Consider the following 16,220-nt stretch of genomic DNA (forward strand, 5'->3'; position numbering starts at 1 on the left):
CAGTTGTTATTTGAAGTAAATGCGTTGGCCCATCCCCATCTCAATTAAATTATAAATCCAGGGTGTACAGGCTAGAAAGATTACAGGCTTTTCCAACCTGTAAAGATGTCTGTAATATAGTTTTATTGAGGAAAAGAAGGGGTTTTCATAATTTAGCACTTGTCAAGGTTTTAGGATGTCAGTGAGTACTTTACTACCAAGGAAGTACTTCCGTGAAGTGCAATCATTCTGTAACTTGGAGAAACACAGCAGCAAGTTTGCACAAAGTTCCAAAGAAGCAATGGGATAAATGACAAATTAAATCTTTGGCAGCATTGGTTAAAGGATGAATGTTGGTCAGGACATTGGAGATCTCCTTTGTTCTACTTTGAAAAGTACCATTGTATTTTTACATCACTTGGATAGAACAGTTGTGCTTTGGTTTAACGCACAGCTCCTCTGACGGTGTGCCAGCAACCCACTCTCAACTCTGATCTCCAGCATTTGCAGACTTCACTTTCTCCTCTGACAGTGTAGCATGCCCCTGTTTCGACAGTGAAACTGGATGTTATAAACTAGAGGATTGGAATACAAATGAGAGGAAGCTCAGCTCCAGCAATACAAGCCCTGGTGAGACCACATTTTGTCATGTGTCCTCGTCAGTGTCGCTTAGAAACAACAAAAATTGTCACAGAAGGAATGCAAGCTAATTCAGAGTTCAAATGATTAGATTACGCAAAAAGATGCCATGAATTTGAGTTTTTTGAAGAAGTAACAAAGAAGATTCATGAGGGCAGAGCGGTAGAAGTGATCTGTGTGGACTTCAGAAAGGCATTCGAACAAGGTTCTCCTTGGGAGACTGGTTAGCAAGGTTAGATCTCATGGAATACAGTGAGAACTAGCCATTTGGATACAGTACTGGCTCAAAGGTAGAAGACAGAGGGTGGTGATGGAGGGTTGTTTTTCAGACTGGAGGCCTGTGACCAGTGGTGAGCCACAAGGATCATTGCTGAGTCCACTAATTTTCCTCATTTATATTAATGATTTGGATGTGAACACAGGAGGTATAGTTAGTAAGTTTGCAGATGACACCAAAGTTGGAGGTGTAGTGGACAGCGAAGAAAGTTACCTCAGATTACAACGGGATCTTAATCAGTTGGGCCAAAGGGCTGAGAGTGGCAGATGGAGTTTAATTTAGATAAATGTGAGGTGCTGCATTTTGGAAAAGCAAATCTTATCAGGACATATACATTTAATGGTAAGGTCCTAGTGGGTATTTTTTTGGAAAAGCAAATCTTATCAGGATATATAGATTTAATGGTAAGGTCCTAGTGGGTGTTGCTGAACAGAGACCTTTGGAGTACAGGTTCATAGTACCTTGAAAGTAGCGACGTGGGTAGGTAGGATAGTGAAGAGTGCGTTTGGTCTGCTTCCTTTATTGGTCAGAGCATTGAGTCTAGGAGTTGCGGCTGTAGAGGATATTGATTAGGTCGCTTTTGGAATATTGCATGCAATTCTGGTCTCCTTCTTATTGGAAGGATGTTGTGAAACTTAAAAGGATTCAGAAAAGATTTACAAGGATATTGCCAGGGTTGGAGGATTTGAGCTACAGGGAGAGGCTGAATAGGCTGGGGCTGTGTTCCCTGGAGCGTTGGAGGCTGAGGGGTGGCCTCATGGAGGTTTATAAAATCATGAGAGGCATGGATAGGATAAATAGACAAAGTCTTTTCTCTGGGGTGGGGGAGTCCAGAACTAGAGGGCATAGGTTTAGGGTGAGAGGGGAAAGATATAAAAGGGACCTAAGGGGCAACCTTTTCACGCAGAGGGTGGTGCGTGTACGGAATGAGCTGCCAGAGGATGTGATGGAGGCTATTATAATTGCAACATTTGAAAAGCATCTGGATGGGTATATGAATAGGAAGGGTTTAGAGGGATATGAGCCAAGCGATGGCAAGTGGGACTAGATTGGGTTGAGATATTTAGTCGGCATGGACGAGTTAGCCCGAAGGGTCTGTCACTGTGCTGTACATCTCTATGACTCATGTAAGGTGATGAGAAGTAAACATTTCCACAGATAAGGGGGGATTAGAAGGAGAGGACTTCTTAAATCAAGAACCAGAACTTTTGAGGTGAGAGATTAGAAAACACTCCTTTGTAAAAAGTAAGTTAGTAGTGTAGAATGGTCTTCCAGAGAAAGCAATGGATGCTAACTCAATTAATTATTTTATGTCTGAGCTTACTCGATTTTTATTAGCCAAAGGTATTAAGGGAAATGAGACAAACATGCCTCTATGGAGCGACCAATCCACCATGATCTTGCTGAATAATAGACTCATCTGGTTGAATGGCTTACTCCTGCCCCTTTATGTGTCAATGACCTGAAGACCACCTCAGTGCACACTATCTGTACTTTCAAGGTCCTCAAGATTTCAAGAGCACCTCACCAAGACCTTCCCCACACCTCCACTACTTGCCTTTAAACAACCGCCAAACCTCAAACAGATCATTGTTCGTAGCAAACTGCCCGGCTCTCAGGACAACTCCATAGAACCCTGTCAAGGTGGACGCTGCAAGACGTGTCAGATTGTGGACATAGATACCACTATTACGCTTGGGAACACCTCCCACCTTCTACATGGCAGGTACTCATGTGACTCAGCCAACGTTGTCTATCTTATACGTTGCAGGCAAGGATGCCCGGAGGCATGGTACATTGGGGAAACCGAGCAAAGGCTACGACAACGGATGAATGGGCACCACACAACAATCAACAGACAGGAGGGTACCCTCCCAGTTGGGGAACACTTCAGTGGTCCAGGACATTCAGCCTCGGACCTTCGGGTGACCATCCTCCAAGGTGGACTTCGGGACAGGCAGCAGAGGAAAGTGGCCGAGCAGAGGCTGATAGCTAAGTTCGGTACCCATAGGGAGGGCCTCAACCGGGACCTTGGGTTCATGTCACATTATAGGTGATCACCATTGCACTACACACACACACATATATTCCTACACCACACACTCTCACATACACATGGACACAGGTACACACAGACGCGCACACAGACACCCACACACACCCTTATAGACACACACACTCCCACATTCACACATGCACCCCCTCACAGACTTAAGACATTCTGCACTCACGACACACACACACACATATTTTCTCACACTCACAACCCCAACCCCAGACACACACACACACACAGACAAAGACCCACATGCACACATATATTTTGTGGGATGAATTTGTACTTGCAGAGTTACATTGCACTTTGCTGAAAAACTGCATACATTCATGTAGAACTCTGAACTCAAAAACTGCATGAATTTATGTAAAACTCTGTTATCTCACTTTTTAGATTAGAATCAATCTAAACATCAGGTCATAGACAGAGAACACAGGGGGCTAACACCTTCAACATATTGTCTAGCTATCACCATTGTTAACAGCTAACCCGAGAATGCAGCTTTTAAAAAAAAAGGTTTTGTAATTTACACATGAAAGAAGTGAAACTATCACTGTATTCTAACAGATGAAAGGCTTAACAGACAATCAATTTTTCATTTATAATTTCAGTTACATCACATTGCAAATTTTTGCTATAAATTCTGTGTTACGATCGAGCCCTCCACTATCACCCGATGAAGGAGCGTCGCTCCGAAAGCTAGTGTGCTTCCAATTAAACCTGTTGGACTATAACCTGGTGTTGTGTGATTTTTAACTTCAAGATCTCTGGTATTGATCTATGTGTTGGGTCAGAATGTTCATGATCACAGGACACATTTTGTGCAATTTTAATTATTTTACTGTTAAACAGTTTTATAAATAGAATTCACAATTTAAACCATTGGCTATGTATCTTCGCAGATTTTTACAGACAATAAATTAATATAAAACATTTAAAATCAACTCAATATTTGAGACAGAATTGTATCTCGTCCCAAATGATATGCATCATTTAAACGTGTATTGAATGATTGATAAGTTCACGACACAATAATTCTCAATAACCAGTACTATCCACATAAATTTTGTTCCAACTGTCTGCTAAAGACAAGAGATGTTCAAGTAATAGGTGTCTGTGCAAAACAAGATTGATCTTCAGAGGGTACAGGGTTCCAGGAATAAAAAATAAATTTAGGACTGATGTCAGGAAGATCCTTCTCACAGAACTGTTTTGATTTCACATGCTCAATCACTGTTTGCAAGGCATCTCCTGGGAGCACTCCATCCAGGATATTAGATGTTGCTGCATCTACATGAGTAATATTTCAAGGCCTCTCGCATTATATGTTTGGAGACTGACAAGAGTATTTAGTCAGGATAGTGGTGTATCTGAACCTTCCTATCCCCATTAAAAGTACATTGTGTGGAAAGGCCCATGGTCAGATTGTCAGGCCAATTGAGGCCTAAGTGGGTGATTAAAGAGCATTTAAAGGACCCATCCTGCCACCTTTGGTATTAAGCCAGTGGCAGGCACACGATGTTACATGCAGCATGCTCAACTAGCATCTTGGTGGGGTCACTCTTTCAAAGGTGTTCAGTGACTGATTGAGAACAATGAGAATATCTTGATAAACAATGGAAGAGCTAAAGAAAGGAAAAGTCTTTGTGGAAGTCATTTCAGGGGAAATTATGGTATTAATGTGTTGAAAAATCAAATACTTCACTATATTTTTAGATTAAGTTATGTAATTGGGAAGCTTAAAACAGTTTAAGATGAACCAGCATTCCTCACCTTCAATGCAATGTAAAAAAATATTCAGCAGAGCTTGTCTCAATCCCTTGCATTCATTCTGCCAGATGTTGTTAAGAAAGGGGTGTAAAGACTACATGTGGGAGATATTTGATCAATTAGGAATTTGCGGTCTTAAACCTCGAAGCTGAATTCTACTTACATCCAATATGTTTGGGTTCAAATCATTGCTATTTGTTGCATTTTGTTAGCTACAAAGAACGATGCAAGTAATCGACATATATTCCATATTACACAAAATGCAGAATCAGGTCATTTGATCCTAGCAGTCTCTGCTAGCATTTATGCCTCACTTGAACTTCCTCCTGTCTTTACTCATCTAAATCATTATAACCTTCAATTTCCTCCTCCTGCATATGTTTATCTAGATTTCCCTTGATTATCTCTCAGCTATACTATGTGCTTCAACCAATCCCTGCGTAGTGAGATCTAAATTCTCATCATCGTTTCAATTAAGATTTATTTTTTCCGAACTCCCTTTTGAATTTTTTTTTTAGGGACACCTCTTACATTCATGGCTTCTAGTTATGCTCTTTCAGAAAAAACTAAACATTCTCCCCACTCCATCAAAACCTTTCAACAACCTCTAGAAGGTCAGCCTTCAGTCTTATTTTTAATAAATAAAATTTGCCAGGGGAGGCATTGGCCTTAGTGATATTATCACTGGAGTATTAATCCAGAAACCCCAGTCCTGTTCTGGATTTGAATCCTGCCACAGCAGATGGTGGAATTTCAATTCAATATGAATCTGCCTAACAATGACCAGAAACCCAGTGAACAACGTGGGTTTTCCAACAATGTCCTTACCTGGTCTGACCTACATATGACTTCAGACCCACAGCAATACGGCTGACTCTTAACTGCCCTCTGGGCAATGTGGGACAGGCAATAAATGTTGACCTAGCCAGCGTCACCCTTATCCCATGAACGAATGAGAAAAGAGACCCAGTAAGTCAATGCTTTCCGCATATGGATATTGATCTTTTTCTGGAATCTTCTTGGTCATAAGTAAATGAGTCATAGAGATTATTAGTAACTTGTGACCAATATGGGACATTTAAAACATGACAAATAGAAATCAGTTCCCATTGAAACTGTGTAAAGGCACCTGCCTTAAAAAGTAATGTCCATGGTCACAGTTCATGTGAAAATGAATATGGAGAACAGTGGCATAGTGATTGTATTACAGACTATTAAACCAGATATCCAGGGAATGTAGTTGGCTGTTATCTGCCCTCTGAAGTGGCCTAGCAAGCCAGTCAGTTGTATCAAAAGAAAACCTCAGCATCACTAGATGACACCAGATTCAGACATGACAAAAGCACACCTAGCAAAATTTACCTCAATAACACTTTGGAGGCTTCTGCCAAGATGAGCAACAGCCTCACACAGATACACTTACCAGATCACATTTACAGCCAGTGTTCCAGACTCTTCCATCATCATCCCCAGCTATGTTTTATTCCACCAGGAGAACAAGCCCACTGCTGTAGTATACAGTCTGGGGAGTTCTCAATGTTGACTTTGGAGTCCATGAAGTCTTATCATTATGGGCGAGGAAATTTCCTGCTGATTAACCTACTGCCTTCTGTTATCTAATGAGTGAATACTCCTTCATGCTGAAAATCACTTGGAAGAAATATTGACGATAACACAGGCACAGAATATATACTGGGTGGAGGATTTAAATGTGATGTAGCAGCGTCACTACTAAAACAAGCTGGCTAAGTCCTGAAAAACCAAGCTACCAGACTGAGCCTGTAGCAGGTGATGAGAGAAAACCGTTATGAGGAAAAAGTTGACTTGATCTCATCCTTACCAATCTGTTATACCTGCACCTATCTATGAAATTGTTCAAAGAAGTGACTACTCATAATTCTTGTGGAAACAAAGTGCTACCTTCACACTGAAGGCACAGTCTGGCATGTTGTATGGCATTACCACTATATGGAATGGGATAGATTCAGAACAGGTCAACAGCTCAAAACTGGACATCCATGAAGTGTGGATTATCAACAGTGACAGAATAGTATTAAACCACAATCTGCAACCACATGGTCCAGTATATCCATTAATCAACCATTACCATCAAGCCTGGTTCAATGAAGAATTCGGGATTCCATGTCAGGAGCAAAATCAGAAGTAACTAATATTAAGGCACTAACCTAATGAAGCTACAACACAGGACCACATGTTATCAATGAAAATAGCACATATTACACAGAGTAAAGTGGTCCGACAACCAATGGATGAAATCAATGGTCTGCAGTCCTGCCATATCTAATCCTATGTGGTGGTGGACAATTACAGAACTAAGTGGAGAAACAGACATTATAAATAGCCTCATACACAATGATACTGAAGTCCAGAATGAATGCAAAAGACCAAAACATTTGCATTATCTTTAGCCAGAAGAGGTGACATGGATTAATGGTAATGTCATTGGACTCATCATCGAGAGCACCAGGCCAATGTGGCTATGAACACAACTCTCACCATGGTAGCTGGTGGGATTTAAATGCAACTATTTTAAAAATCTGGAATTATCTCAGTAATGGTAACCATGAACCTATTACCAATAATCATGAAAAGGTACTGTGAGTAGCCACAAAGCCTGTTCACAATGTGGAGTGTCTATCGGGCATGAATCAGTAGTGTGATTGAAAGCTCTCTACTTGCTTGGATGAGTGCAGCTCGAACAGTACTCAGTTCCATGAAGAAGCAGCCTGCTTGATTGGCCCCCTTACCACTTCCTTCCTCTACCAAATGTACCCTGTCTACATGGTGTTGTTTCTAGATGATGCACAACAGCAACTTGCCAAGGATTCTTTCACAATACATTCAAAAGTTACGGCCTTCATCATTGAGAAGCGAAGGGCTGCATGCAAGTGGGAATGCCACCACCAGGCCATGTACTATTTTGACTTTGTATCAATCATTGATCCTTCACTGTGGTTGGGTCAAATTCTTGTCAAATCTTTCCTCACATCACAGTAGGTATGCCTTTACCACCTGGCATACAGCTGTTAACACCTTCCCAAGGCAGTTACAAATGGGCAATGAATACTGGCTTTGCCAGAGACATCCATGTCAATGGATTAATAAAAATAGATGCTACCTGGGCAGTTAACAATATGCAACAAAATCAAAATCTCTGGAGTAAAAACAATCTGCCGCAACACTGCATCATTTCAGGCTTTTGTTGGTTCATAATGTTTAATTAGCAATGACTGAACGAATGATGGACATATCCACAACTTGTCAAAAGCCTTTGTCCCACCACATTCAACTTTATTGCTCGTTTCAAGTTCTTATTCAAGTATTTGCAGTTTTCAACATTTTTGAATCTACTGATCTATTTTGCTAGCTTACATGAAAGAATAAACAACAAATGGAATATTCTTTTGGAGAAATACCAGAGGTGAACTTTCTCATGATTTTTGGAAATCTTCCTGACAAGTGAATTAAGGTGGACCTACTGGCTTTCCTCATCATCAAACACTAAGCTGGGTGGCAGTGTGCGCTGAGAGGAGCATGCGAAGAGGCTGCACGGTGACTTGGACAGGCTGGGCTGAGTGAACACATACTTGGCAAATCCAATTTAATGTGGATAAATGTGAGGTTATCCACTTTGGTGGCAAAAATATGAAAGCAGATTATTACCTGAGTGGTGGCAGGATAGGAAAAGGTGAGATGAAACGAGACCTGGGTGTCATCATGGAACAGTTGCTGAAAGTTGGCATAAAAGGTGCAGCAAGCAGTGTGGAAAGCCAATGGCATGCTGGCCTTCATAGCAAGAGGCTTTGAATATCAGGGTAAGGATGTCTTAGTGATATTATACAGGGCCTTGGTGAGGCCACACCTTGAGTATGGTGTGCAGTTTTGGTCTCCAAGTCTGAGGAAGGATATTCTTGCTATTAGAGTCTTAGAGTCATAGAGATACACAGCACGGAAACAGACCCTTCTGTCCAACTCATTCACGCCGACCAGATTTCCCAACCCAATTAAGTCCTATTTGTCAGCACTTGGCTCATATCCCTCCAAACCCTTCCTATTCATATAACCATCCAGATACCTTTCAAATGTTGCAATTGTACCAGCCTCCACTGCTTCCTCTGGCAGCTCATTCCATACACGTACCACCCTCTGTGTGAAAACGTTGCCTCAAAGGTCTCTTTTATACTTTTCCCTTCTAACCCTAAACCTATGCCCTCTCATTCTGCTTTCCCCGACCCCCCCACCCCATCCCAGGGAAGAGACTTTGTCGATTTATCCAATCCATGCCCCTCATGATTTTGTAAACCTCTATAAGGTCACCCCTTCGCTTTTGACATTCCAGGGAAAACAGCCCCAGCCTCTCCCTATAGCTCAAATCCTCCGACCCTGGCAACATCCTTGCAAATTCTTTCACAACATCCTTCCCCATAGGAAGAAGACCAGAATTGCCCGCAATATTCCAAAAGTGGCCAAACCAACGTCCTTTACAGCCACAATATGACCTCCCAACCCCTGTACTCTAACCAATTAAGGAAAGCATACCAAATGTGTTCATCACCATCCGATCTACCTGCGACTCCACTTTCAAGGAGCTATGAATCTGCACTCCAAGGTATCTTTGTTCAGTAACATTCCCTAGGACCTTCCCTTTAAGTGTATGAGTCTTGATAAGATTTGCTTTCCCAAAATGCAGCATCTCACATTTATCTAAATTAAACTCCATCTGCTACTTCTCAGTCCATTGGCCCATCTGATCAAGATCACATTGTAATCTAAAGTAACCTTCTTCGCTGTCCACTACACCTCCAATTTTGGTGTCATCTGCAAACTTACTAACAATAGCTCCTATGTTCACATCCACATCATTTATATAAATGAGGAAAAGTAGTGGATCCAGCACCGATCCTTGTGGCACTCCATTGGTCACAGGCCTCCAGTCTGAGAGCCAACCCTCCATCCACCACTCTCTGTCTTCTACCTTCAAGCCAGTCCTGTATCCAAATGGCTAGTTCTCCCTGTATTCCATGAGACCTTATCTTGCTAACCAGTCTCCCATGGAGAACCTTGTCAAATGCGTTACTGAAGTCCATGTAGATCACGCCCACACTTTGCCCTCATCAATACTCTTTGTGACTTCTTCAAAAAACTCAATCAAATTCATGAGACATGATTTCCCACGCAAAAAGCCATGTTAACTATCCCTAATCAGTCATTGCCTTTCCAAATACGTGTAAATTCTGTCCCTCAGGATTCCCTCCAACAATTTACCCACCACTGACATCAGGCTCACCGGTCTATAGTTCCCTGGCTTGTCCTTATCACCTTTCTTAAATAATGATATCACGTTAGCCAACCTCCAGTCTTCTGGCACCTCACCTCTGACTATCGATGATACAAATATCTCAGCAGGGGGACCAGAAATTACTTCCCCAGCTTCCAACAGAGTTCTCGGGTACACCTGATCAAGTTCTGGGGATTTATCCACCTTTATGCATTTCAAGACATCCAGCACTTCCTCCTCTGTAATATGGACATTTTTAAAGATGCCACCATCTATTTCCTCACATTCTATAGCTTCTACTGTCCTTCTCCACAGTAAACACTGATACAAAATACTTGTTTAGTATCTCCCCCTTCTCCTGCAGCACCACACAAATGCTGCCTTGCTGATTTTTGAGGGGCCCTATTCTCTCCCTAGTTACCCTTTGGTCCTTAATGTATTTATAAAAACCCTTTGGATTATCCTTAAACCTATCTGTCAAAGCTATCCCATGTTCTATTTTTGCCCTCCTGATTTCCCTCTTAAGCAGACTCACACTGCCTTAATACTCTTCTAAGGAATCACTCAATCTCTGCTGTCTATACCTGACATATGCTTCCCTCTTTTTCTTAACCAAACCTCAATTTCTCCAGTCATCCAGAATTCCCTACCAGCCTTTCCTTTCAGCCTAACAGGAATATACTTTCTCTCGACTCGCGTTATCTCATTTATGAAGGCTTCCCATTTTCCAGCCATCCCTTTACCTGTGAACATCTGCACCCAATCAGCTTTTAGAAGTTCTTGCCTAATACCATCAAAATTAGCCATCCTCCAATTTAGAAGTTCACCTTTTAGATCTGCTCCATCCTTTCCATCACTATTTTAAATCTAATAAAATTATGGTCACTGGCCCCAAAGTGCTTTCCCATTGACACCTCAGTCACCAGCCCTGCCTTATTTCCCAAGAGTCGGTCAAGTTTTGCCCTTCTCCAGCAGGTGCATCCACATACTGAGTCAGAAAATTTTCTTGTACAATCTTAACAAGTTCATCTCCATCTAAACCCTTAACACAATGGCAGTCCCAGTCTATGTTTGGAAAGTTAAAATCCCCTACCATAACCACCTTATCATTCTTACAGATAATTGAAATCTCCTCACAAATTTGTTTCTCAATTTCCCGCTGACTATTAGGGGGTCTATAATATAATCCCAATAAGGTGACCATCCCTTTCTTATTTCTCAGTTCTATCCAAATAACTTCCCTTGGGGAGGTCCAGCGAAGGTTCACCAGACTGACTCTCGGGATGGCAGGACTGACATATGAACAAAAACTCAATCAACTGGGCTTGTATTCACTGGAATTTAGAGAGGGATCTCAAAGAAACATATCAAATCCTAATGGGATTGGACAGGCTAGATGTGGGAAGAATGTTCCCGATGTTGGGAAAGTCCAGATCTAGGCGTCACAGTCGAAGAATACGGGGTAAGCAATTCAGGACAGAGAATGAGGAAAGATTTCTTCACTCACAGTTGTGAACCTGCGGAATTCTCTCTCACAGGATGCTGTTGGAGCCAGGTCATTATATATATTCAAGAGGGAGCTGGACGTGGCCCTTGCAGCTAAAGGGATCATGGGGTATGGAGACAAAATGGGAATGGGATACGGAGATTGCAAGATCAGCCATGATGATAGTGAACAGCGGTGCAGGCTCGAAGGGCCGAATGGCCTACTCCTGCACCTTTTTTTGATGTTTCTATATCTGTTTTTGTGTTGTTGCAAAATCTTTAATCGGAAGATTAGTAGATGCTGTAGTAAATACCAAAACCATTTATTGGGATAGATCTTGAGAAGGTAATGGCCTCTGGTGTGCTTCCTAAAAAAGCAGCAAGACACACGTGTTCACTGTCTAGAGGATGGCCTCTCAGATCTCTTTTCTGGATCAGTGGTGCTGGAAGAGCACAGCAATTCAGGCAGCATCCAATGAGCAGCGAAATCGACGTTTCGGGCAAAAGCCCTTCATCAGGAATTGCTGTGCTCTTCCAGCACCACTGATCCAGAATCTGGTTTCCAGCATCTGCAGTTATTGTTTTTACCTCTCAGATCTCTTGCCCAACTGGCCATTAAGATGATAGCAGAGGGCCTTCCTCCTGACTGAGGACATTAGAATATTGTATTGGAACTGCCTTAATCAGTTTTCTCACCTTACTTGAGAGGCCATGATACCAGCTAAGCACTCAGCATTTCCTCAAATATGTCACTTACTTTCTGATTTATACTGAGACAACTAAGGGCTGATAGGCTATAGGTGGGTGGCTACGTCAGATGACGCAAATGTTCATCACTGACTGTATTTTGCTTATATACACTTTTCTCAAAAGAGGGAGAAGTTATTACTAATTTTCCATATTTGAAAAGTTAAGTATGTTTTAAAAGAAAAAGAAGCAAACCACACTCATACTGCTGTATTCATCTCTAAATAAATGAATTCCAGATTACCCACTGTTTATGACTCACTGTACAATCCTCTCAGTCTAATATTTTCCAAACTACATTAGCATGAATGTATGTTTGAACAAGGAGACATTTACAAATTATGCTACTAAACTGTGTACGATCTTTGCTGATGCTGAAAACATTAAAGATCAGTGAAAAACAAATTGCCATATGAAAATACAGAACACACACACACACATAGAGTTAAATAAAGTGAAATATTTTTAAACCGTCTGCATATCATTATGAGCTTAATTATAGCCTCATGGAATAGTGTGACTTGTGTTTGAATTAACATACTGCATAAGAATGACAAAGTATTGTATATACTAGAAGTACACAGGCCATGCTGTTGAATGCACTTGTAAATTTTAACAAACAAACACTGCCATATCAAATATTTGTTCCTCATTTAATGGCTTTCTTTTCTCTGAATGCCACTACTAATTGTAGCCTTCATAAAACCCTGCAGTTGATCTGTAGTAAATTTTAACAATGCTTCAGGGGTAGCTAAATCTGGCAAATATTTTTTAAAAATTCCTCAGTTGGCAAATGAATTCAATGTGGCAAAAAGGGAAAAAAAATGATTACAGTTGGGCAGATGGTACAGAGTTGGAGGTGAATAGGAACTGCCACAGGTACCCTGAAGAATCCTACTGTACAATACCAGGTTATTGGTTTTCTAAATAGTTTATTTTATTTGAGCTTACCAAACAATAGGGACCAAGATGATCAAAGCAAAATAAACTTTAGCACAGAAGTTCATTAACATGCCTGCTTTGTAGGGCTCCACACTCGTATCCTATTTCTTTTCATTCCTGCTGTGAAAGGCTGCTTTCACCAACTGGGTGATGCACTGAAATTCCAATACATGTTCACCATTGGTCAGGCTTGGTGGTATTAGGAATATACAGGCCTAAATGGTAAGTTACCCTATTTCCCAGATTTAAGATGCAAGGGTAGCAGCAAGTAGTTAGGCGTCTGAGTTGGAGGAAACACTCACACGGATTTAATTGTCAAATGTCTTGCTCCTATGTTGTACAATTCCTTGATGCAATTTGACTATCTATCAACTCAAGGAGTAAACAAGTTCACTAAATGCTGTAGATTAAATGCAAGGTATGCTCTCTCTTGGTTACATGCAAGAAACAAAATTGTACATCACAGTGGCTGAAACAAAATTGAAAATTGCACATCACCACAAAATGATTGGTTCTACTAACAAATCCTGCTGGTTTTCACTGTATTCTGCTGCAAAACCACCATGAACCTTGACATTTAAATGGAATGAACTCTGCCTCAGTTGATTACAGTGACCATTTCCTGAACAATGTTGCCAAGAGTTCATTGTGCCCCAAGGCACTTCTAAACCAGTCAAAACAGAAGTCTAAAATAGGATAAAACCTCCCTTTCCTCATACACCACGAAAAGAGTTCATATCCATTGCTCCCTACTGAACAACATTTTTCAGGTTATACCATTGCTATAGCTGAATCTTCATTACTGCTTTCTTGGCTTAGCCCTACTCGACGAATAGAATCATGATACTTTCTCCTGCCGAGTTCAATAATACAATGTATTTCTTCTGCAATATCTTCGCGATCACTCTTCTTCATTGCTTGAATTAATTGACTGATGCAGCCCGGTACACTCTCATTGCATTGGGCCCATGTAAAGAGCATCTCTAAGATTTGCTTGTCCAGATCATCCCTAGGGAAAATGAAGTAATAGCTTGAGAAGACAAGAACTGGTTTGAACATTTTTAAAAACTGCCTTCATAGATAATGTCCAAGAAGAATGAAGTTTCACATAATGTGGAGCTAAATTACCAGCTGCCCACATCCTTCATTCCCCATTTTTCCATGTCAGCCTCTCAATGACGCACAAATTAAAGGTTAGAAAAAGAGTAAATATTCACAAGAGTGCCACTTCTGTCATCCTCCTGGCACAGAGCAGTCTGGGCACTAGGTAACCACATCACTCAGAAGACAATAGAGGACAAAGATGAGACATAAAACCCTCAAAAACACTGGCTCATAATTTTTATTTATGTAAACATAGAGCATTCACTTGTCAGTTTTAGCAAAATCAGTGAGAGGAGGTAAAAGGGGGTAAATTTAGCAAATAACGAAAAGTATCTACTCTTACCCAAAAGATGACATTATTTTCGCAAATAACTTTCCAATAAAAATATATTTGAGGGTTTTCAAGTAAAAGTCGACAATTTCAAGAAAGCCACAACATGTGCAAAAATCACAGTTTTTTTTCCCCAAAAATTGTACATCAACACAATTTGTATTGTGCTGAAAAAGATTTCCTCACTTCACTAAATGTATGTATTTCCAGAACTGTCCAAAGCTTCAGGGTGTGAGGTTACTTAGACATTAACTAAAACAAAGGCAGTGGTTTCAAGCCCTATTGAATGTTCTATTCACACCAACTAGGTTGACAGTGCTTTGTGTCCCTGAGATAATGCTAACATGTCAACAATAACAAAAAAGCTATTAACTGGCATTCTAGTTCTCATGCTAATGCAGGTGAACAGTAAAATTCTTAAAGAATTGTTCAAGAGCAGGAAGCTTCCCTGGTTTCCTTAGCCAAAATTCCTCCATTAGTTAACCCATTAAGAGAAATTAACTGGTCATTTATCTGATTGTTGTTTGCCTTTTTTTATAGCAGCAAGTCAGTAGACCTTCAAGTAACCCAATGCAAGTAAAACATTTTAATGCAAATACAATACGTCAATTTAATTTTTTGTACCAGTTGTTAATCACATTTTAGAAATAAATAGCATTTGAAGACAATAGATTGCATCTAATGAATATTTAATGTATAAAAAAAATCCAAAGACAATTGAAGTGCAAAGAGCCAGTTGAATGAGAGCAAAGATGTGGTCAGATGTGGGTTTTAAGTGAGGTCTTTTGAGGAGGTGAGAGAAGTAACAGGCTCAGTTGCCAACGATGGGGCAAGTTACAAAGAAGGATGCACAAAGGGTTCAAATCAAGACCAATGAAGAGTTCTGGAGTGGGGAGAAGTGGACTGAGACCTTCCTGCTATGGGGTTGTGGGGGGCTGTAGATATAGGGAGGGTTAAAGGGATTAAAATGCAAGGAGCTCAGTGTAGATCAGTCAAGAAACAATTAAGATTGTGAGCAGGACTTGGTTACAGATTTGACCAAGGCAGAAATGTTTCCAACAAAGAGAAAATTAAAGACACTTAAACATGCGAGACTGACTGAGGGGAAGGTGTTGGCCTAAACAAGTCCTTATGTGACTACGGCATAAATAAAGATTTCAGCAGCTGAAATGGTAGCGACAGACATAGGCAGTATTTGTGATCAGGCGGATACGAGATTTGATGCTCAGCTCTGGATCAAACAAGATGCCAAGGTTGATGAATGGATTAGTTCAAACGGTGACACTGGCACAGGCCAAAATTGGTGACATGGGCCAGAAATTATGGCTTCAGCTTTTCAAAACTTTAAGCGGATTAGATCACGGCTCATTCATGGGTGAATGATGGGCCAATAGTCTAATAACATCAAGACTTTGGAGAGGCTGACAGGTGTGGTGAAGGGTTGGAGTCTGGCATCACCAAAATACAAATGGAAATCGAATCCAAAAATTAAGCAACTGCAGCAAACAGTATGTCACTTGTGAACAGTTAACTGAACACAGAGTACGGATTGTGCTGATGTAAATAGCTCAGCAAGCACCAGAGGGAGAAA

The 16,220-nt window shown here is 40.9% G+C and overlaps 1 protein-coding gene across 4 annotated transcripts in view; it reads right to left on the reverse strand.

The window, feature by feature from the left end:
* Window positions 1-3,995: 3,995 nt before the first annotated feature.
* Window positions 3,996-16,220, reverse strand: part of pidd1 (p53-induced death domain protein 1) — a 92,101-nt gene continuing 79,876 nt past the window's right edge. For all 4 annotated transcript variants that reach the window (XM_087996714.1, XM_043706163.2, XM_043706160.2 and 1 more), the window contains one exon: window positions 3,996-14,203. In XM_087996714.1, the coding sequence (XP_087852840.1) occupies window positions 13,966-14,203 (238 nt within the window). In that variant the 3' untranslated portion in view covers window positions 3,996-13,965. The remainder of the gene's footprint in view (window positions 14,204-16,220) is intronic.

This window comes from Chiloscyllium plagiosum, unplaced genomic scaffold (assembly GCF_037043375.1).
Source record: "Chiloscyllium plagiosum isolate Xiang-an unplaced genomic scaffold, Cpla_swu_hap1 HiC_scaffold_18, whole genome shotgun sequence".
In the NCBI taxonomy this organism is placed as follows: Eukaryota; Metazoa; Chordata; class Chondrichthyes; order Orectolobiformes; family Hemiscylliidae; genus Chiloscyllium; species Chiloscyllium plagiosum.